Source organism: Sebastes umbrosus, chromosome 17 (assembly GCF_015220745.1).
Source record: "Sebastes umbrosus isolate fSebUmb1 chromosome 17, fSebUmb1.pri, whole genome shotgun sequence".
NCBI classification, from domain to species: Eukaryota; Metazoa; Chordata; class Actinopteri; order Perciformes; family Sebastidae; genus Sebastes; species Sebastes umbrosus.
In genome coordinates this window covers 21,972,385-21,997,148 of record NC_051285.1, presented here as the reverse complement: position 1 = coordinate 21,997,148, position 24,764 = coordinate 21,972,385, and the positions used below count along the sequence as shown (strand labels likewise).

Genomic DNA, 24,764 nt, shown 5'->3' with positions numbered 1-24,764 from the left:
ATCGTTACGTGACAAACTACCCGCAATCAGTTCTTCTTCGCTGCTCTAAAACAGTAGTTGCCAGTGGCAGCCATGATACATCCAGGGCGACATTATAGTGAAGGTAACTGTTTTGTAGCGACGAAGATGAATTGATTTCTGGTTAAACAAGTTATTTTTTTTCTGGGTTAATAAATTATGGTATCGGATCAGTGCAGAGAGGTGTACTCGCCAATGCCCTATGCTGAATTTTGCACAATATCGGACACATTTCCGATACTGGTATCGGTACAATTCTACTTTACATTATGGGAAAAATGGCACACGAAGTTGAAAACAATAATCAATGACTTTCATTATTGTAGCTTCTCTTCCTTGGCCTGAGCAGTTGTACATTGGCTCCTCTGCAGAACCCAGGACTGACTCATGCATAATGCATTCCGTTAAACTTAAATTACATGACAGGGATTGGCACAGGCCCCCTATCAAATACACACACACATACGCATACAGTCGAGTTCAATTTGTGCCCTCAATGCACCTAAAGCCGGATTTAAAGTTGGCTCACGTGAGATAAACAGCTCGCTCTGACCACTGAATTTACCCCCACACTACTCCAGTGCAGTGCAACTCTCTGATGCATGGATGGTGAGCGCTGACAGAAAAAAATTCCAATTAAATTAAAACCTGGCACTTATTTCGTGATCAAAAATATTTCAAACTAATCTCAAACCATGCAGGCTTAAGATCCGCAAAAAAAAAAAAAGCCCGTAGCGACACAACCAAACATAAATATAATGTTCTCCCTGAGATCCGCCACTTAACGTTTCAAGGGAAATTTACTTTCATGATTTGTGGTGGCAATTATTAGCTTTCATCGTGCATGCTATTTAATAGGGCTTCACAGGTGGGACAGTGCTTGTTCAGTGGATCTGACGGAGCAAATAAGAAACTATTTTTACCCATGTCTGGATCTGTGTGACAGTGTGTGTGTGTGTGCGTGTCATATTCATATCACGGCAGGTAATGAATTATCATAATGCGAGCCGACTTGTGTTTGAACATTCATGCATCTTTTGTGTGTTTTTCATGCAAAACGAGTGTTTCCTAAAGCACAACAGCGAAAATCACCCAACCTGGAAGACAGTAAAGAGGAGACAGATTGCGCCTAGAACGGCAATGATCTGATCCTGTCAAGCGAAGGACATAAACTGCTGTTTACTCACAATTTACGACTGCTGTTACAGGCCTTGTTACAACTCCAGTGCCCGCATGGACTCTGGCAATACACACTGTCACGGAGTCTGAAACATGGATAACAATGTCTTCCTCGTTACGGTTTGCCCCGAGCGTGGCCTTGTCATGACAACCCTTCTTTTACATCTGAAACACAAACATGAGAGCTCATGGCTTTGCCTCTCGCTGGGCCGTGTGCAGGGCACGACTTGTGGTAAGTTGATGATAACAAAGATCTGCATGGTCTGCTCATAATAGCACAAGCAAGCCCCCAGCAAGAGACTTGACTGCAATATCCATTAATCCACTGCAGTTTCCCACTGGTTCAAAGGCTGTCTTGCAGCGGAGCTCTGCAACATCAAAGGGTGCTCTCTTATGAAGGGTAGCAGTGAAATGTGGAACTCTCGGCTCAGCTATCTACCATGCTGCAGAGGAGTCTTTGGGATTCACCAAGCGATGCAATTAAGACTGGTTTGATTGGAATGACCTCTGCATTGATGATCTGCTTCTAGGTCTCTCATGATATCACCAAGCCTTTATTAAAGACACAACTGCCTGGCATAAAATATGATGTATGGTTGGCAACCACGTCATCTACACTGTAACTAAGGAGGGAAAATATCATAGCTGAAAGCTCATATGTGAATTGGAAGTGCATATGATTTAGGAACATATTGGTTTTCCATATGCAACTTTATTTACATTGTAAATAAACCTGGAGGGTTCCAGCTCCACTATATGAGCACCGTGTAATGCGGTGGTGATTAGCTAGCCAGTGGGATATACACACACAACTTCTATTCACATAATGGGTATCGAATGTAGTACTCTATTGGTATCTGTATCACTTTAAAGGTACTGGTATTGGTACAGGCATCGCAATTATTTAAACAATACCCAGCCCTGTTGGGAGGATTGTTTTGCATTTTGTATTCCCATTTCAAATGTTTCTTTTAGTGATATCCGCAATGTTACTAGCCGTTACTATGGAGACAAAACCAGTCGGAGGCATGAATCAGAGCTGTAGTGAATTCAAAATGTTTTGTTGCTGCAGTCAGTTGGGAACAAAACATTGTTTTATTGAATTTGTCCAAAATGTACCCAGAATCCACGAGTAAAACTATTTAAATCTGCAATAGCTGGTTCTTTTTTGGCCACTTGGGGGCAGCAGAAACAAGTTGTGAACACAACACTGACATATTATCACCTGATATGATGAATTTGTTAGCAAACAAGCTTATTTATTTACATAGCTAGCAGTTAAAGAGCTCCATCTGTGAGTCACAGAATGTTGTAATATATTTTGCATTACATTAACATAGAAAATAATTCAATATCTACACTCTCTCCACATCAGTGTTGACTTAAGATATTTCATATTATGTAGAGCAGACATTCCCAAAGACTGGGTCGGAACTCACAAGTCAGTCGCAGGAGATTTTATTTGGGTCGCCAAATAAATGTAAACCTTTATATAACATTTATATCTGCAGTACAGCTTTTTGCCTCATGAGGGAGCCTGAATGTTCGTATTGTAATTGTAGCCAACTTATAACATTGAATATAATATGAAAGGTTAGCGTACATTCTGTTTGTTTTACCAATGAGAGGAAGAAAACGAGAGCCTGTTAACTACGCCTGAATGCATTTGTTTGGGCTCATTTATAAAGTATTTAAAATGCTTATGTTTTCAATAACACATGCAATTTATCAAACAAATATCGCTTTGTGATGGCTGGTTTACCTTTCCAAGATAATATAATGTGATGCGTAAATGGCAGTAAAAATGGTAATTTACGCACAAATTCGCTTTTCTCATGATTTATAGATAAAGCCTAATATGAATTGGGTTGCGATGGTTTTTATAATTTTTTTTAAAAGTTGGTCCCCAGAAAAAAAGTTTGCAAAACTCTGTTTGCTGCTGTCTGGGTCTGATGCTTGGATGCCTATTAAACAACAAGTCAAGTCTGTGGACATTCATCGCCCACTGTCTATGACAGATTTGGGGTATTGTTGCAGAAATCTTAAATGATCAACCCACATAAAAATACTGCTACAAAAACAATGAAGTATCATGATTATTTAAGACACCTGAGAACTGTGGCACTGTTAGCCTAATTTAATAAACTGTTGCCATCCATTCTCCAGATGATTATCTTGTCTTCTAAAGGTCAACCACACCCGTTTTATCTCTTCCTTTCATTGCCTCACCCTGTAAAGGTCATGCTCGATCCACGGAAGTTCTTGAGCTTTCAATCTGTTAACAGCTCTCTGACGTACCATAATCATGCATGTGCCGTCTCACTGTGACCACATTATGTCTCCAGCTGTAATCTGACTAAAAATGCCCACTGCGCTAAGCCTCACAACCACTAATGCTTTTATATAAAGCTCTTAATATATATTTAATTAAAAGGGGGAAAAAAATTAAAGCATATTTTGGGACTGTGGTTACTGGTGCTACTTTTAAAGACACAGCACTCTTGTTGAAGGAACAAATATTAGTAATTTATTTTGCCCAATAATGTAGATTAATTGGTGTTACTGACCCTGGGTGGGGAAAACAGTGTTTAACCCTACCGCATTACAACCACTGAGCTGCCCTTGAGCAAAACCCCTTGACCCCCTAGCTGCTCCAATACGGCTGCTCACTGGTCATCAAACTGGTTATACTGGGCAGCCTCCAGATGTGATGAACTGTGTGAGTGTGAGCAGGATGGTCCTGAAAAAGAGTAAAAACTACCCCAGGCACATAAAGGTTCCAATCCAAACTAAATAATAACATGCCCTCACCTACCCTCACTTTCCCCTGACTCAACCCTAGGGACATCAAAAGCAGCACTAGAAATAATTACACCAGTAAGGAAAGGCTTTAAGTGGATTTGTCCAATGGCTGCTGTGACCACCTGATATGTGTGACAGATGAGAAAGGCAGCTGGAAATAGACTATAGTGACCATAAACAGAGGCCCATGCCAGCAGTATCAATACCACAGATGGGCTGTACACTTTGCACAGAGATCAGGGATGGAAAGAGAACCCCACAGAAAGATAACACTGCAGCACACTGTGGAATAATAATGTCTGTGTTAAAATAAGTTATTCTGACTGTCACCAAGTTATGGCAAATGGAGCTAAATTGAAGTAATTCTTGATAGGGAAATTACACAGAGATGCTTCACCTGCAAGAGCATTGTTTTCCAGTGGCAGTGTCTGCTTAGCATGCACACCTTTCTTGCATTGCATTGCGTTTTCATGGTATTATTTTGGCTGCAGAGAAGTTAAAATTCTTTGGAAACGGCATGGCATTTCATCACATGAGACATTTTTTTTTTGGGCCTATGCTTCTTTAACAGAAGCTAAGAAACATTCAGAAAGCAGATAAGCTTAAACAAGAAGGTTTGACGAATTCAAGTAGAGTAAGCAGCAAAGCACAGATAAGACTTAATAGGCTACAGCCACACTAGGCGCTCTGTGAGGCTGTACTGAGGCATTAGTGACGGTGATAACGTGCTGAAGTTGAACGGGTATGGGGTGCCTTCCAATACCCATACAACCATACTATTTAGTATGCCAGAAAAATATTTAGTATGTCCCAATACCAGGACGTTCTACTGCATCCAGTCGCATTTTGCAGTATGCAAGCCAGCATGCTTTTATAAATATTTGTGACCCACAATCCTCTGCACAGCGTACCATACGTCACATCGACTGAGCCGCTGAGAGAGCGCAGACAAATGACAGCCCGTTGACAGCTCATTGACAGAAGCCACAATGACAGATGACAGTTCAAGGCGCAATGTTATGACAAGGTAGTACTGTATGTCCTAAATGTATGCATACTGCATGCAACGGTATAAGGGCAGCTGCAGTAAAAGTAACTAGAATTACTGCCTCGCTGTTGTATGCCTCCACCAAACCAGTCAAGTTGCAGTTTACATCCATGCCTGTCCAAAATGTCATCACTGCATCATTTTATCCTGTTAGACAACTGTGTGAAATTGGCATATTTAGCATGAATTCTTGAGTTATGGCCAAAAACGTGATTTGTGAGGTCACATTGACCTTGACCTTAGACCAACAAAATCGAATCCTTCAGTCCATGTAGAGGTTTGTACCAAATTTGAAGAAATTCCCTTAAGGCGTTCCTGAGATATCGCGAGAATGGTGCATGCGTCCAGACTGACGGACAGACAACCTGAAAAAAATAGTGCCTCCGTCCATGGCTGCATAAAAATAAAAAGTATGCGATTTGGAGCCATAATGTTAACGATGTTATCTATTTCAGTTTAGAATGCTAACATTTGCCACTTAGTACTAAACCAAAAGCTAAGCCAAAAGTACAACTGAGGCCAATGTGAATGTCATTAGTTTTGTGGGTATTTTGTGATAAACCATAGTTTTGGACAAATTAAAATCATCCTGATGATGGCAGTAGATGATATCACCAATTGGGATCACCAAAGTTATTACAATCTATGCAGTAGGACATGAATGTCTGTACCAAACTTCGACAAAATCTATCCAATAGTTGTTTAGACCTTTCACTTAGAACCACAAGTGTCAACCTCATGGTTTGTGGTGTTAGATGATATGCAGGGCTGTCCTCGACCAAAGAAATTCTTAAAAGCTTTTACACACTTTTACAATTTTGTTGACTGATTGATTTAATTGATAGATCTGTGAGTTTCTCCACAAAATCACCACTTTAAATCTTGTGTTTACCAGAGATGTGCTCATAAGTTTCTTAGAAATAAGTCATTCAGCATTAATAAGATAAAATATTACTAATCGGCTAAAGAAATCTTAGTCGACTTAGACCAAAACGACCCATAAGTCAAATAATCGATTACAAAGGGGGGAGCCCTAATGAAAAGTCAGGGGATCACCAAACTCATGAAGATACATCGTTTGGGCATCACGGATATCTGCACCAAATATTATGGCAATGCATCCAATCTTTTTCTGAGATATTTCACTAAAAGCCAAAATATGTAGACCTGCTGGTGATGCCCGAAGGAATCACAAAAGTCAGTAGCATTCATTCTCTGGAAACCATGAATGTCTGTAGAACATTTTTAGAGTATGGACCAAAGTGGTGGACCGACCAAAAGACCGACATTACCGTCCATAGAGCCATACAGCTTGTATGGCTAAAAAAAGCGTTATGTACAAACATTTGTTCAATCCATATTTGTTTAATATTATTTATATTCTGATAGGTTAGAAGAGGGCTATGAAGAGAAAACATCTTTTAAATAGTAATTTTTTCCTGACTGATCTTAAGGTGTGAGGAGGTGGAGTTAGTTTGTGCTTCTTATCCCGCCTGCTTGCTGTTTCGCTGACTCACTAAGCCACAGAATCTCGTCATGGATTTGTCATGTACGCATGAAAGCCTTTTGTTTAAAAAACGGTTAATGCTAAGCTAATGAGTACAAAGCACTAGAGGTGTCTGCTCCCACATTTGAGAGGAACTGAGCTATAAGCTACCCTCACTTTCTCTAACATAACCTACTCTAGACAAATTTGTAAAATATTAATAACAGTAAAAAATCCACAGAAAGTGCTCGGTGTAGAGAGCAGGCGGGTAGTTTCCGGTGCCAGAAGTTAGTTTTCAGCCTTCTAGAGGTGTTATGATCCTAATTCAGCAGAACATCTGTGATGGGAGGTGCCCATTTGATCACCCCAAGGACATGCCAGCTTTTACCCACCACTTCCCTCCTCCACCATCCAAGCTGCATTCCTACATCAGTCTCAGTAATGTTGTATCAGCCTGTGTGTCAATAACTACCAGAAGCGCACACATACAGTTCATTCATTTTGGCATGCTTAGCCTTCATCAGTAGAATGAAAAAGACATTATGCCATCATGTGTTCTGAATCCTAAATGAGTTATTCTGAATGAGCTATTCGTATAATCTGCGGCGCGTGTCGAGTGGTGAAATGCCAAAAAGACTGATGGAACACTTGAGAGACCTCCAGAAACACAAAATCAATATTTATATTGAACACACGGCCAATCTCAAAACCCACTTATGTGACCTAATTTTGCTGGCATCTTATTCCTGCACGCCTGCTTAGTTTTTGATTCTCTGTGGATCATCTTCATATATGCATGAATACGTCGTAATCAAAAAAAAACTGCAGTATTAACATTCATTTGTGCACACTGAACGCACATTATGTGACAACACTTTCATTTCCGCATGGTTTGTGTTTACTGAGAACAGTTTTAGAGGGATGATGAGATTCGGTTCCAGCTAGATTAGTTCGTAAATAAGGAGTCATTATTTGAACCCAAAACATTCCCATTCCTAATCCTTTAAAAATGAAAGGTCATCCTAATCTGACATAGGCCTATTTCTGTTTTCATTCATTTCATAGAAATGGGGGATGAAGATTGCGGAGCAGGGAGAAAGAGATTGAGGATTGAACAGCGGGGATCATCCCTGGCTCGCGTTAATCACACTAAATATTAATGTTGCGTCTGACTATGCGGTGAAACTTGTCTTCCAAACAAAACAGATGAAACGTTTGGAAGTTCAGAGGCAGTTTTTTTTTAAAGTTTTTTTGTTGATATTTTACGAAAAGTTATTCCTCATTTTCCGTGTGTTTTCCTACAAATATCCAGCAATAGGTTTCAATTTCCTCTCATTCTATGCATACAGTCTTCTCAAAATAAACTGCCACAGGAAACAACTTTGTTTAGGCAACAAAACTACTTAGTTAGGTTTAGGAAAAGCTGGTGGTTTGGGTTAGAATAACTATGGAAGTGGCGTAACTTAAATACGGAAGTTACGTGACAAATCAACTTTTGACTTCTGGTTTCACATGGGATACAAACAGCGTAACCTGGGTGAAAATCTAGTGTTTTTTGATGCACCCATCCACCACGACATCCTCGCTATACAGCGTTTGTCTCTCTTTATACTGGTTCACGATTACGTGGATTAAATACAAATTGATTTTGTGGGATTTATACGAATCACAGTGCATTACTTTTCATAGGTATAGCTACGAACGACAACAAAGGTCCCACGGTTGGAGTTAGGGCTGTTGCAATAACCGCAATATTGGCAAGAAAACCGCGTTTCTTCTTTTTGAATTCCTAGCAATGGGGGAGCCTCGTATATACAGTATACTACAAATATTAGCAGTGTAACAAGGCGCTGAGGGTCTATTGTGTTTTTTTTCTTTTTTATGGTTGCAGCCTTTCCTTCATCCAGAGCAAGTACTCGACCTGGTGCCGTCATTTTTACCTCTGCAGATATTCTGTATCATAGCAACCAGATGCAACCAAAGCATCTCAGCTAAAAAACATTGTCCCTCATTGCCCTTCTGTAATAAAAAAAGTATTTCATTGGTTTTAAAACTGTCATCTTTGTCATTTAAAAAGCAACTATAATAGCCTAACAATAAAGCTTATTTATATAGCACTAAACTCAGAATAAATAAAGTAATTTGAAAAAAAAAACGCAGGGGAAATTCCTTCACCGCAACAGCCCTAGTAGGAATCGAAACAGGGACATTGTGGTTATGTGGCTGAAACCATTTGGCTACCAAGGCGCTCCAGAGGCAGTTTTTTTACATGGCACAGTTAAGTGCTTTGAAAATGGTTATCATTAGACTGAATTAAACAACCCCTAATGCTGAGTGACAGTGAGTTATTTTAGAGGATAAAGAATGCAACAATTTTCTTTTTCTTTTTTTAACCAGAAGCTGAGTGTGCTGAGCATATTAATACGTATACAAGAAATTGTGTTTCTCCAGATTATGACAGACAGATGTAAATGTATAACTAACAAATGTAAGAAACAGTTTATGGATTTTAGGATGCTTGTGAAGACACAAGGTCAAATAAAATTAATTTAAAAGTACCCCTTTTATTGTCTATTGGTCATCACAGCAGTACAGTATAGCTGACAGCGGTGAAGGGGATCACACATGAGAGACTGAAGGGGGGTTAGGGTGGTGATGGTTGAACTAGATGGGGTGACATGGGGCTTTAAACAGCACTAACAAAAGAGGCCTTCCAAAAATCTGCTTTCATCAAGCAATCTTTACCCACTCTGAGAGGCAGGTTTAATCCTGCAGATTTACCTGCTGAGATTTTACCTCAGGCAACAGCGAAGATGAAGGCAATGAGAAAAGATAGCGCCCCGCTTTGCAAATAGAATGTTGAAGAGTTGAGTTCATCTTCCTGTTTGTTAATTCTAAAGGTTTACTGATGCAGAATAACTTTAGAAAAGTTAAACATTTTATATCATTTTCAGGTCAAATGTTTGGAATACAAGACTAAAATGCAAAAAATGAAGTATGTTTCTGGTGATTGTAAGTAAACAATAGATGAATGGAGGTTGTTCTGACACATTCTGTGTATTTAGTGGGGTGGGATGTACTGCTTTTTCAATTTTTTACAATTTAGAAATTTATTTTTTAATGCCAGAATCGATATTTTTGCTTAATTTGAGTCTATGCGGAGGTAGAAGGAAGTTACCGCTTTTATTGTTGTAGTCTGAGTAACGTGACGTCATATCCGTTCCGTATCCGTCAAAAAACAAAACAAACCGCACCCGGCCGGAGCGAGGCGAAACAACAACAACAATTTTAAATCCAACATGGTAAACACTACACATACAGTAGAGTACGGAAACATTTTTTGGTTTCACACATTGCCAGGAAAAGCAGAGCTAGGCATGATGGCTAAAGATGCATGCTAACTCTGTCATGGACTGGAAACATTATCTTATTGCGGTAACGTCGGTCAAGCCAGCTGTCAGTTTCACATCCGTGGTCAAATCGTCCGACGCTACAACTGTAGAGCTCCCATATACTGACATTATGTTAAATACATTCAAACAGCCCCAATGGAGCTGACCATGGAAGTTTAAAGAGAACGAAGCTGACGGGAGAACTAGCGACGGACTTGGCGAAGTTAGCGGAAGTACACACGTGTGACTACCTCCGGTTTTGTATATACAAAATAGATATATGGAAATAAGAATGATTGGATTATATTCACCAGAAGTATAAAACATCACATGTTTCTTATGAATTGAAAAAGAAAATACCACTAATTTGTGAGGGAAATGTCTTTTTTCTTTGATTTTTGGTTTGCTGGAAATAATAATAATAATAATAATAATAATAATAATAATGAATAATGCCTGACAATGACTGATATATTTGATTTCAGGACATCTCTAACTACATACATGCTAAAAATCAAACATTTTTACTGTTTTAATTTAGATATTTTCAAAATTAAAAGTCCTTAGAAGTGTATGATTCAACTTTTTCCCATGGTCTAGTGTTAAAAAAGTTAACAAAAATCGCAATAAATCGTAATATCGAATCACAACACTTAAAAATCGCAATACATATCGAATCGGCACTCGAGCATCGTGATAGTATCGAATCAGGAGATAGGTGTATCGTCCCAGCCCTAGTACAGTATGTAGGGTCAATTGATTTCTTAAAGTGTTTATAACTGATATTTTGTAGAATGACAATGACAACAATAATAGATTACTGTTTCTGTATTTGCTTTCCCAGAACAAGCACAGCTTGACAACACAAAATGTCCAACAATGATGAATATATTGAGTACTGCATTCATTTAGAAAATCCAGCATTATTCGCATTACTTAAAAGCCAAGCATTTCAGACACGCCTTGTGGTAAAAAACAAAAAACAAAACTGACTCGCAGTTGTACGCAGAAAAAAAAAGAATCTGCATCCGTCTCACACACCCAAGTAATTCTCACGATTAAAAACCTAATTACCAGAGACTGATCTGAACAGGGCTAAATAAAGAATGAATCTGAGAATGATATGTGCTGCTCAAAGTTAATGAGCAACTCACCCATGGGTCATGGACATTGGAAATATTATTTCTGTATGCAAGAAGCGGGCCTCAGTCAGATTCCACATGGTCGCATAATGGAGGGGGGGATTAACGAAGAATACCTCCTGTCATCTGTGGACAGCGTGATGAGCTGAGAGGGGACCGAAGGAGAGAGAGAGTAATAAAGAGAGGGGGGAGAAAGAGACAGAACTAGGCCAATTGTTCTGATGTGCTTAACTCTTTCTGGCTTTGTGTGTGCGTGTGTTTACGTAAACATGCCATTCAGGATAGGTACATTGTATCACTGGACCTGGATTAAAGGACATCTTGCAGCAACCATACTGCCTTCAACACATAATGACATGGTGAAGTTTGCTTTATAGGGCTGAATAATGATTATTTTCATTATTGATTTATGTCCATTTTTTTATTTTTTAAGTAATTATGTACTTGATTAATCATCCATTGTTTTACTTGATTGTTTATTTAATAAAAAGAAGGCAATAGGGAGAAATGCTTATCACAACCCAACCCCAAATTGCTTGCTTTGTCCAAACAACAGTCCAAAACCTACTAATAGTCAATTAACTATCATATAAAACAGACATCACATTTGAGAGGCTTGCAGTAAGGAATTATTTTATCCAGCGATGAAGTTGGAGGGAACTCGACCTGTTTGTGATGACAGGTAGATCAGACAAGTACTCAGGTCCTTTACTTAAAGTGGCAGTAGGCAGTGTATTTTTGGCATCATTGGGTAAAAATTAATAATAACCTTTCAGCATATTGTAATTCAAGTGTTCTGTGAGAAAACTAGACTTCTGCACCTCCTCATGGCTCTGTTTTCTGGCTTTAAAAAAAATCTACTTTGACCAATCACAGGCCATTTCAGAGAGAGAGCGTTCCTATTGGCTGTGCTCCGGTCATGTGACCAGAACTTGGCATTCTTTCAACAGATTTCACAATGGCTGCTGTGTCACAAACTTTCTCATTTTACAGCTAAACAGTACACTACAAGATGATTCTGAAACATTTGAGGCGAGAAATAGGCATTAACGTAACATAATATTGATTCATATTTGATCAGCGCTGCCTAGTTTGACCGTTTGGTTGGAGTTCGCGAGTGACCGACAGCCGGCTTTCATAGACAGCAGACCTCAGATCAGCTCTTACTGCTTGTTTTCCTCCAGTCTTTGCAATCTTGCAGATGCCGTTAGGAGCACCGGAGGACAACGGAGGCACATGATTTTTTCAGGTTACCTGTTACATGTTTTATAAAAATAACTTTTTTTAATAATATTTGCTCCAATCTCGCCTACTTCAGCTTTAAGTAAAAGTAATACAACAACGTAAAAATACTTCATTACAAGTAAAGATCTTGCAATCGAAATCCGACATAAGTAACTAGAATTACTGCCTCGGGGTCGTACGCCTCCGCCAACAAGTCAAGTTGCGGTTTATATCCATGTCTGTCCAAAATGTCATCCTGTTAGACGTGTGTGAAATTGTCATAAGCATATACATTCCTGAGTTAAGGCCAAAAAACGTGTTTCGTGAGGTCACAGTGACCTTTGACCACCAAAATCGAATCATTTCATCCTTGAGTACAAGCGGATGTTTGTGCCAGATATAATGAAATTCCCTCCAGGCGATCCTGAGATAACTCTTTCACGAGAATGGGACGAACGGAAGGTCACAGTGACCTTTGACCGCCAAAATACAATCAGTTCATCGTTGAGTCCAAGTGGACGTTTGTGCCAAATTTGAGGAAATTCCCCTTGATTCCTGAGATATTGATATCGGACGGATGGACAGACAGACAACCCGAAGATATAATGTCTGCAGAAAAAGTGATATATTATTACACATTACATAATTTGATTGTTGCATAAGCAGCATTTGACTGTTGTAGCTGGTCGAGGTGAAGCTACAGTAACAGTGGTTGCTAACGTAGGGGTCAGACCACCTCCACTGGGTCACAAGATAATTCTGAAGGAGTCGTGAAATGATCGATGGCAGAGAGAAAAGAAAACAAAGTTCTGCTACACAAATCTGTATTTATCAGTTTTACTCTTTTGTGAAATATTAGATTTTTTACATCTTAGGGCCTCAAACTATTATTTTAAAGAAACCATGTAAGAAGTTTTAAAGGGGAAATCACTCATTTGTGGAACTGCTAGGCGTCTAAAACATGACAAGGTACCCTAGCTAGAAACTGCTTTTCTCAAAGAGGTCTCAAGGCAAAAAGGTCGGTAAGCACTACTTTAACATTTAACATAACTATGTGTTATATTTTATGAGCTTATTTATATATATGAATATGCTTTTTTTTTTTTTTAAACATAAAGCCCCTGAAAACTTTTCCAGTTACATGTCCATGGTTAAATAAACAAACATCAATGTTAACGTTTTGAAAAGAAAAAACATCTTTGGTTTATTTATTAAGTGTTGTCGGCTGACTGAGACGGCTTCATCAGGACTGTGGATGTGTGGTTTGATCAGATGTGATTGACAGTGGCCTGACAACATAAACAAACATCGACTGTCATCACATTTTTGACATGTTGCTAAATCCTGATAGAAGTATGTGACGTCATCTTTTTTCTCTCCCAATTTAAACCAGTGAGAAAAGCACAGAGAAAAACACAAATAGAGAAATTGATTTTGTGAAATAATGAAAATTGTTAATAATTGGCGGATTAGTTCGGTAGTGGAATAGATGTTTGAAGTAGCATAAAGTGGAAATGTTCATGTAAAGTAGAGTTGCGTTTGTAATAGTCCGCGGAAGGCCGCAACAAGTGACGTAGTACAACGAGCGAGGCACAGAGCAAGTGATGTAGTGTATTGAGCGACTGTTAATTTAAATTACGAGGAATACTAACGTTATTGAAGGTTATGTGGCATAACGAGAACAACAGGAGAGATTCGCTACAAGCGGGCAAGAGAGGTGGTGGATGGGTCAAACAAACACAGGACTTTCCCCCAGGAGACGCTGCTTGTGTCCCGTATGAAACTAAAAGTCAATGTTCACTTAGCCATTTTAAACCAAACTATGATGGGTTTTTTTAGGGTCGTCAAAGTTAACGTGATAATAACGCATTAAGGCTAATTCGTTTTAACACCACTAATTTCTTTAACAAATTAACTCAACTTGCGATTTGTAGGTTGTAACGCTCTCAGTGTTAAAGCTAGAGTGAAGATACTGACATCATATGAAACTATAAAACCTGAAGAATCCATTGGTACCAACCATGTCATGCTAGCTTGTTGCAAAGGAGGATAAATAACGTTCACAAATATTGGTGAGGAAAAACTGGCATGATCATTTTCAAAGGGATCCCTTGATCTTTGACCTCAAGATATGTGAATGAAAATGGGTTCTATGGGTACCCATGAGTCTCCCCTTTATAGACATGCCCACTTTATGATAATCACATGCAGTTTGGGGCAAGTCATAGTCAAGTCAGCACGCTGACAGCTGTTGTTGCCTGTTGGCTTGAGTTTGCCATGTTATGATTTGAGCATATTTTTTATGCTAAATGCAGTACCTGTGAGGGTTTCTGGACAATATTTGTCATTGTTTTGTGTTGTTAATTGATTTTCAATAATATATATATACATACATGTGCATAAAGTAAGTATATTATATTGCCCAAACCATGTTGATAAGAGTATTAAATACTTGACAAATCTCCCTTTAAGGTACATTTTGAACAGATAAAAAATGTGCGATTAATTTGCAATTCAATTTACAAGGTTAACCACATTTTTTTTAAAAACTGTGACAGTTATCCGGGCGAAAATAAAATATGTTTCCCTCAAAAAATAATTGAGAATGCAGTTTAATTGTATGGGAACGGAATTTTGTAGGAGACAGTTGGTAGAGTACCTCAAAACTGAGTACAGTACTTGTAGTACAATGTTGGTTACCTTCCACCACTGGGATGGATACAGAAACAGAAACACACCATCCTCCAAGCAAAGACCTCTAAAGTATGGTATCTATTCATCCGATCCGGTCTAGTAAAGATTAGAGAAGTCTTGGTTAGGTAACACAGAATGCAACAACACGTGTGATCCGTTATACTAGGAAAAACAATTCAACAGGAAAGAGGATATACTGTTAATACCCTGGGCTTCCATGTGAATTGATATGCATGCGGGGATTGTGACATGGATTGTTTTTAGCAAAACATCTGCATTTAATCCCCCTTTGTGCATTATTCAGATGACGAGAATTTATACACGGACACGTGACGGAGTGCTTCTTTGCTATTTCAAATTTCCTTACTTTCATTTTGATTTATGCAGATTGGTTTTCCTCCACTTCACCAAAGAGGGTCCAATAATGACACTATAGGGCTGAGGCAGCCCGCACAGTAAATCCTCAATGTGATTAGATGCGAGTTTAAGAACCTTGTTGAAAAGTGTGCAAGCTGTGCACAAATTATATTTGAGCAAGACAAAAGACTAACATTTATATGGTAATAAATGGGAAATAACTAATGGCAGTAACACATAGTCCTGGCATAATGGGTGTTTAGTTGTTAGTTGGGGTGTGTTCATATGGTGATAGCTCTTAGGACGACAAGAAAAGTGGTTTTACTCTTAATGAGTCCACTTAGATGTTGTGCATGAAATTCCATTATAATGATGGAAACACTTGTTAACCTTGAGACTGTCTAATGTCCCCCACTTAGCTTTCTTTTGGTGTAACTTGGCATGTACCTGTGATTGGAGAAAGCATAAAAGAGAGCAACCTTTGCCAATGTTTGCAATGCGATGTCCATTAGGAGATTGATTCTTGAACCAGAGAAAGAAAGCGAGTGCGTGGCTGAGGATGTTTGGAGGGAGAACGAATCATTAGAAAAAGGAGAAAAAATATCTTTTCTGTTTCCTTGTCAATACAAACTGCATTATCTCATCTGTGGGTTCCCTCTCCTCAGCCCCCGCCCCTCCGTGGAGACCAAACATCCGCTGTCACCTGTCAATCAAGCCCTGACAGACAGTGACCTTGCTCGGCATTGTTAGAAACGATTTGAATCGACCTTGCATTTTCAAGTTGCTTCCGCTGCTGCTTTCCCCGGCAATTGGCTTTTAAAAGAGGTGCCATGACAAATAAAATTGGATTGATTAGCTCTCAGATTAGCTGATTTATTGAGTTAGAGACTGAGGGGCCGGACTGTAGATGTTCATAGAGTTTTTTTTATATTCAGTTCTACTAGAGATTCATGACGCACAATGATAGTGAATGAGCTTTTTACATCATGGCCCTGGTTTACCAAGCTATCGTACGCACCGGTGTACTCTAACAGTGAAGGTGAACACATTTCCTGCAGAAATCTAACAATTTATTCATGATCATCAGGCTGTTCTCATACATCGTTCGTAGTTATACCTACAAAAACTAATGTACTGTAATTCATATAATTGTGAACCAGGATGTATAAAGAGAGACACACGCCGCATACAGAGGAGGTAGGGTTGGATGGGTGGGTGAAATAACACCAGACTTTTGCCCAGGAGACCGCTTTTCGTACCCCGTGTGAAACCAGAAGTCAACGTTCATTTATTTGTCGAGTAACTTCCGTACTGAAGTTAAGCCACGTCTGAGTTATTTTAACCCAAACCGTGATCTTTTTGAAACCTATCTAAGAAGTTTTTGTCACGTACTGTAACTTCCGTACTTAAGTTACGCCACTTCCAGAGCTATTTCAAACCAAACCGTAATCTTTTCCTAAACCTAACTAAGTAGTTTTTGGAACGTAATTTCCATACTTAAGTTATGCCACTTCCGGTGTTACTTAATCCAAAACACAATCTTTTCCTAAACCTAACTAAGTAGTTTTTGTCACGCAATTTCCGTACCTAAGTTCCGCAACTTCATGTGTTATTTTAACCCAAACCGCGATCTTTTCCTAAACCTAACAAAGTAGTTTTTGTCATGCAATTTTCGTACTTAAGTTAGGCAATTTCATGTATTATTTTAACCCAAACCGCAATCTTTTCCTTAACCTAACTAAGTTGTTTTGTTGTCTAAACTTAACCAAGTTGTTTCCTATGAAGACCGGAGTTTATTTTGAAAAGACCGGAGTGGAAATTGACACTTGTGCCACGTGTTGTTGGACATTCGTGGGAGAACGCAAGAAAAATTAGGAATAACTTTTCGCAAGATATCATACGAACCGTTGTATGAGGGTACGTTGTGATCATATACCACTGACATCCACAATACATATAGCCAAAAGCATGCAGTTTAGACAGGGTGCCTGACATCCTTTTGAGAATTTCACTTTATACAAATCTATGTAAATGTTTGAATAGACTTGCTTAGCATTGCATTACTCCAAACATACTGTTTGTCTAAAAATCAGGTTGTTTTGCAGAATGAAAACGGTAAGCAAAAAACCTTGTTTTTGTTGCAACTCAACAAGATGAGAAATGCTTGACTGCGGGGCATTGTCATTTACCAGCAACCCGCTATTTCGTGCAAAAGTATGTCAGCATGATTTGTGCTCTCTATACTGATACTTGTGGAAGTTTGTTTTGTCCTAAATTAATATAGGAGAAATGTCAGCCCCTCGCATTTTGTATCTAAATGAGGGTTAGCTGCATGAACACTATCCGTAATATATGTGTGTGTTGTTTTTGTATGGGTATTTTTGCAGGTTGGAGGGGAGCTGAGGGAGAGCGAGGGATGATATGGGTTTGCGTGTATGTGTGTGTGTATGTGTGTGTGTGTTGGCAGGGTTAGCTGTCTAACTCAATCTGTCCAAGCTCATGTTCCTGTCAGGGTTAGCGTAAGCCAGCAGTCAGATATGTCAGACACTAAATGCCAGTTTCAGGGGAACAAAGTCACTTTATTATTTTTTTTTTTGCCTCCATTTCATATGTAGAGCTCAAGGAAACAAATCGCAAGACAAGACTGTGGAGGTTACTACTGTACGAGCGGGTGTCAGGGAGGAAGATGAAGAAGAATACTGACTAGAGACAGACAATTATACAGCAGGGAAGACTCTACTACAAAATATGCTGATGTGCCATGTGTGTGTATGTGTGTGTGTGGGTGCATGTGACAGGGAGGTAACACATGGTGATGCTGTTCCTCTGGAGGAGACAGAGAACTGTCACAATCTGCTCCTCAAGCACTCTTTTTTTCTCCCTCTCTCTCTCTCCATCCCTCTGGCTCTGTCTCTCTGTTTCAGAAGAGCAGTCAAAATGATTGAGTTTTTTTTTCTTCTTTTTTTTGGAGGGGGGTTGCTGTGAAATAACAAAATTGTAGCCTCTGCGAGCAGTGATTTTTGTGAAGTGGCTGTTGCCAGTCTCTCGCTCATTCTCACACATTACAGCCTCCCTCTCCCTCCCTCTTTTTTTGCTCTCTCTCTCTCTCTTTCTCTCTCCCTCTCTCTCATGAATGTCACCTCTACTGATGGTGGCTGCTGGAATTCACGCACACATACTCTCACAACCGCTCGCTGACTTTGGATGGGAGGAGGAGGAGGAGGGGGAGGAAGAGGAGGAGGAGGAGGTGGAGGAGGAGGGAGGGGGGTCTCGGTGAGGACTGTGGGAAAGGAGCGTGCCATCGGAGGCAGAAGAGGAATCTCTGTCTGTCTGTGTCCATGTCTCTGCTGCTCCGTTCAGGGCTTCATTCCCGCAAAGACCGCCGACGTCCCGCCCGCCGTTCTACCTCTGGATTTAAGTCGGCTGCTGGATTACCGCTCGCACCCCCGGCTCATTATTCCACGCTGCCACATTTAAATGGGAGGCAAAGTTGGACCTCCGTGGACTACACAAATGGTGACAAACAGTTTGGTTTCTCTCGCGCTTTCAGGAGCTTCCTAGCATTCAAAATGATTTCACTTTTCTTCAGTAAAAGTGTTTTTATATGTAAAAACATTTGAGCGCCTTCTCTTTTGGTTGTTGTCTAGTCAAAGTAGGTTTTGCAATATCATATTTTGAACTTGGCTATTGAGGCACCCTTTAATGTGAAAATGAGTGGGGAAGAGGGGTAGAAATAGGTCTCCGTCTTTCCCTTTTTAAAAAGTCATTCTAACCTTTCTGTTCTTTTTCAAATTGAAAATGTGACTGTGGCACTTTTTCGTGTGCTCCCTTATAGTGTCATATTTGTTATTTTTGGTCAGAGAGGAGGCTTTACATTGGACTGCAGGTGAACTTGCATCTCCTCCAGTTCTTCCCTCTCCAAGGGAACCCTCAAACTAAACTCTTCCCTGTTAACCCACTTAGACGGCCCGATCTCCCCTGTGGGGGCTTCTCTGAACCGTTTGTCCTACTCCAGTTTTTTTTGAGGAAAGCAAAAGCCAAACCAGCAGAAAGGGGGGGTACAGGGAAGGAAGACAACCCCCCTCCCAAAGGTGAGAGGGGGGGAAGATGGCAGCTCTCGCCAGCTCTCTCATCAGACAGAAACGGGCGGTCAAGGAGGACCCAGGCAACCGACCGGTAGCCAACAAGCGCAAGCCCTGTCCTAAGAGCAACAAGTCCTTGTGCCAGAAACAGATCCTGGTCCTGATATCCAAAGTGCGACTATGCGGGGGTCGAAAAGGTCGAAACGAGAAAAGACCGGGTGAGTCACTGCTATCGTTTTCATCTTTGTTCCTTTTCTTGTTGGTATATTTTGGCTAAAAATGAAAGCTTATATATTTTCAAAAAACAACAGAAAATGGAGCAAATGAGATTTACATTTTTACAATTATTAAAACACAAAATGTATCCATATTATAAAATGTATTCTTTCAATTTCTTGTCATAATGTCAACTTTGAAATTTCAATTTGAAAAAAGAATCCCACAGGTTTATTTAGTCAATCAAAGACCTGCCAGAGAGCTCTAACATATTATTCAGTTCTCTTTTATCTCCTGTGCATTTGAAACTCAGAAGGTCAACATTGTATTAAAAATACCTTTCCAAACGGAATCACAATATCTGTTGCTGTCATTGCTAATAAAACCTAATGGTTTCACAGAAGCAGTTGTTTTCAGGGCAGCTTCACCTGTTTGATACACTGACCGATGGCAGCCAATGCACTCAGCTCTGCAAAGAAAAGAATAAACAAAAGTTGTTGAACGAATGTAAAACTCAGCTGGAATGACTTCCCACACACCTAATGGGGCTTTTGCATTCAAACATATAATTATACGGAGAACTGCAGGAACAATAAATTGTGAAATTGGCTAAAAAACATCATTACAGTTTTATGCAGTCTAAGTACTCTCTCTAGTTTTATGCACATCTGCAGATTGTAGAATTCAATGCATCTGTGCATATTTCAGTTCCCCATTACCATGTACACATGATTGCATACAATTGTACAACGAATAGTTGTCTCATGTAATGGGCGAAATTATTGGGAATGTTAATGAAACGTTAACAGATGTACACGCACACACCTGAATAGTTTGAGTAGCAGTTAAGATTTCTGTTTTGAATTGATTAATTGAATTTGCAGAATACAGTGAGGGACACACTCGAGCACAAATCGTGGTTGGAAGAGGAAAATCCATTGGTCGATTGAGATTAGGAAGTCGATTAGGAAAATTGGGTTACAACATATACAATTCAATAGATGTTGTATTGTTTGGTCATTTTTGTGACTATTATTTGTTATTTTTATCGCATGACTGTCCATAGTTAATTGCGATGAATCGCAAATGAATTGCACATTTTTTTATCTGTTCAAAATGTACCTTAAAGGGAGATTTGTCAAGTATTTAATACTCTTATCAACATGGGAGTAGACAAATATGCTTGCTTTATGCAAATGTATGTATATATATATTATCGAAAATCAATTAAAAACACAAAACAATGACAAATATTGTCCAGAAACCCTCACAGGTACTGCATTTAGCATGAAAAATATGCTCAAATCATAACATGGCAAAATTAAGCCCAACAGGCAACAACATCTGTCAGTGTGTCAGTGTGCTGACTTCACTATGACTTGCCCAAAACTGCATGTGAAAAAGTGATAAAGTGGGCATGTCTGTAAAGGGGAGACTCGTGGCTACCATAGAACCCATTTTCATTCACATATCTTGAGGTCAGAGGTCAAGGGATCCCTTTGAAAATGGCCACGCCAGTTTTTCCTCGCCAAAATTTAGCGTAACTTTGGAACGTTTTTTAGCCCGCCAGTATCTCTCTAGCTTACTAGAACTTACTTATTTACTAACTCTAGATTTAAAACGGAGCCCGCTACAAACTAAAAATTTGCATTAATGCGTTAAAAGAAATGAGTCGCGTTAATACGAATTTGCGTTAACGCGTTATTTTCACGTTAACTTCGACAGCCCTATTGTAAACCTTTCAAAGGTAAATCTTACAGTACTGCTGTCTTGATGTCCACAACCTGCCACACAGCCAAATGTGTGTAAAACATTTCCCTGTGCTGGCTTCCTCTGTCAGCTTTTCTGATGTACTTTCTCTTTGAAAGCACAACTTCAACACTGAGGCTCTGAATGGAGAATTATGTGATGTGTTGCCAACATCACCTTCTCTCTTGTCAATGAAAAAGAAAAATTAGCTCATTTAAAAGTATAACATCTCCTTGATGTTGTGCTTGCGGGTGCAGCGTGTGTTGTTATATTCTTGTTACATATTCATAAATGATAACAAATTTCTATGTTTAACATTTAATGGAAAGTAAACTTTGTTGTTTCATTTCTTAATATGCAACCCCCTGTGTATTCCTTTCCATAATAGCTTTTTATTTTTTCTAAATGCACTTGCATTAATTCAGTAGAGAGAGTAATGTGATTTCTTCATTTATTTGTGCAGTATTCTTTACTCCTTTGGTGTGACTGGTAGACTGCTGAATTATTTAATTCCTGACTGAGAAATGTTTTGCCTTATTCATGCACAATTAGTAAGTGTAGTATGCTTAAGTTAAATTATGCATATTACAGAAATGTCGCTGAACAAACATCCTTCATAAAGAGGCCACACACTTTCGCGGCTGATTGGGGAAGAAAGAGTGAATTTAGAGTGTTTTTTTCCCCCCGCAGAGCTAAAGACTGCATCTAAGCAGATTGAACGTGAGAATGATGAGCGATGAGCAGAGCTTTGTGCTTGATGAAGACTTTCATTTTCATTCTGCACCGCTGCGTTCACACATGTCTACTATGCTTCAAACAGCATTGTAATTCAAAAACTTTGAAGTCCACTGCATGGCGAAAAAAACTGATGTACTGTAGATAAGACACTGTACATTATTTATTGAAAGAATTGCAGAAAGCTTCACTTGAAATTTGTCTGGGAATGAAATAAGTCTTGCTTATCGAGTGGCATTTGTGGCAGGTAATAAACATAAACGTAAAGACATGTTGGTGGCTCAATATGACTGACTTCGCAAATGTGACATAACAATGATAACATACTGTAATAAGACAGCTTTATTTCTTAGAAAAAGTGCATTGGAACCATTCTTTTGCATCTGTTCAGTGTAGCCTGGACAATCCCTGTTTTTATAAAACTGTCTGTTTACGTAATAATACCAGATGTTCGTCTGGTGTTGTTGTGGTCGCTCACATAAAGTTACAGTTATTATCATTTTGGTTTCATGAGGATATTACTAGTGTTTTCATTTGTTCTGAAAGGCTCTGTGTGACATGGCAACATGTCCTCATACCTTGACAACAGAATAGGTCCTTTGTCAATGACTCCCAAAACAAACACATATATGACCATTTTATTTAACATTGTGAAACGGTCGCATGGTGGCAGTTTTAAACATGTGACCATTTTATTTAAAGGTGCTAAATTCAAAATTCAGAGCATTGAGGGATTGCCTCCACACGGCTCCAACATGGAGACGGCTGAGCTGGAGGCAAGCAGTTAACGGTGCTAACGGCACAGGAGCTACTTGGTTAGGTTTAGGAAAAGATCATAGTTTGGGTTAAATTACGACGTTAAGTACGTGACGTAGTACGTGACGTGGTTCTGTGACTTAAAATAACTCAACGTGTTGACTTTTGGTTTAACACAGGACATGAACAGCGGTCTCTTAGGTGAAAGTCCAGTGGTTGTTTGACCCGTTCATCCACCTTGTCCTCCTCTCTACGCGGACTTTGCCACTCTTTATACTACGTCACCTGACTTCTTCCTTTCATAATCACTACAGCCACAAGAGTTTGCCGCCTACCAACAAACGTTAATATTGGTTGTAATAAGCTGCTTGCACAGACGACCTATACTGACATTTTTTTCGATGAGGACGGCTTGGACATGACATTATTCTACTACACATATTTGTGAATGTGCATGCTGTACCAGTGTGGAGAAAGAAAGCTTTGTACAGTATGTTCTTGTGGTTCTTTATATACCGAGAGTGTCTATATGAATTTTACAAATTAAAGTTAAAAAGCAAGACTGAGTCCACAATGACATGGTTAATATGCTGATGTTTAACAGGCATAATGTTTACCATGTTCATCAAAAGCTCATGATGGCACTAGATGAAAGTCAGTGGGATCACCAAAGTCATTAGGATACATCCTCTGGGGACGATGAATGTCTGTACAAAATATCATCTTAACTTATCCAATAGTTGTTGAAATATTTATATATATAGTGTATTTGTCAAGCAAAACGGGCTCACCAACTCACTCACAAACTCATAAATCCGCCTATTCATGCTTATCAGGCTGCAGTTTGTGGGGGAGCTAATTAGTTACTGTCAGCCTGTTCCACATATACTAACCCGATAGACGTGCAGATGTAGAGCTGTTAATGTTGCCACCAACAGGCAAGGAAAGTAGCACCTGCTACAGTTTAAACAGAGCTAATGAGTGTTACTCTTCTTGTTTCAAAATGAGAGAAAAGACAAATCTGCTTCATTTATGCTATTGACCTTTTTACAGAAACAAAACTGCCTGAAATACTTTGGGATTTTTACCAGATATACAGTATACTGTATATATACAACAAAATTGCAAAAAAAATTATTCACCTATGTATCGCTTTTTTTTTTTTTTTTTTACGGTTTCGAAATCAATTTTTTAATTCTAGAATATTTGCTTCATTTGAGTCTAATCATTCATTTGAGAAGGAAGTTACCACTTTTATTTTTGCAGTCTGCGCAATGTGACGTCATATCCGTTCCTGATCCTTAAACCTAAACAAAAAGCGAGCAGCCGCCGCGAGACGAAGCGAAAAAGTAGAAAATGGAGGTCAAATCCAAAGTAGTAAAAACTACACATACAGTAAAGTATGGAAACACTTTGGGTTTCACACATTGCCAGGAAAAGCAGAGACGTGACTAAAGCTGCATGCTAACTCTGTCATGGACAGGAAACGTTATTGTATTGCGGTCAACCAGCCTTCACTCTCATCTCTGTGGTCATATCGGCCGACGCTACAACTGCAGAGCACCCATATACTGACATTTATGTTAAATGCATTCAAATTACCCCGATGGAGCTGACCATAAAGAGAACGGAGCTGATGGACATCTCTGACTACATACATGCTGTAAATCAAACATTTTTACTGTATTAATTTAGATATTTTCCAAAGTAAAAGTCCCTAGAAGTGTATGATTCAACTTTTTCCCATGGTCTAGTGTTAAAAAAGTTAAATCGCAATAAATTGCAATATCGAATCGCAATACTTGTAGAATCGCAATATTTTAAAATCGCAATACATATCGAATTGGCACCCAAGTATCGTGATAGTATTGAATCGGGAGATAG

The 24,764-nt window shown here is 39.2% G+C and overlaps 1 protein-coding gene across 1 annotated transcript in view; it reads left to right on the top strand.

Annotated features, from left to right (window-relative positions):
- The first annotated feature begins 17,764 nt into the window (after nucleotides 1-17,764).
- Nucleotides 17,765-24,764, top strand: part of fgf11b (fibroblast growth factor 11b) — a 53,456-nt gene continuing 46,456 nt past the window's right edge. Inside the window, exon 1 of the mRNA XM_037749661.1 lies at nucleotides 17,765-19,642. Coding sequence (XP_037605589.1) covers nucleotides 19,450-19,642 — 193 coding nt within the window. The 5' untranslated portion in view covers nucleotides 17,765-19,449. The remainder of the gene's footprint in view (nucleotides 19,643-24,764) is intronic.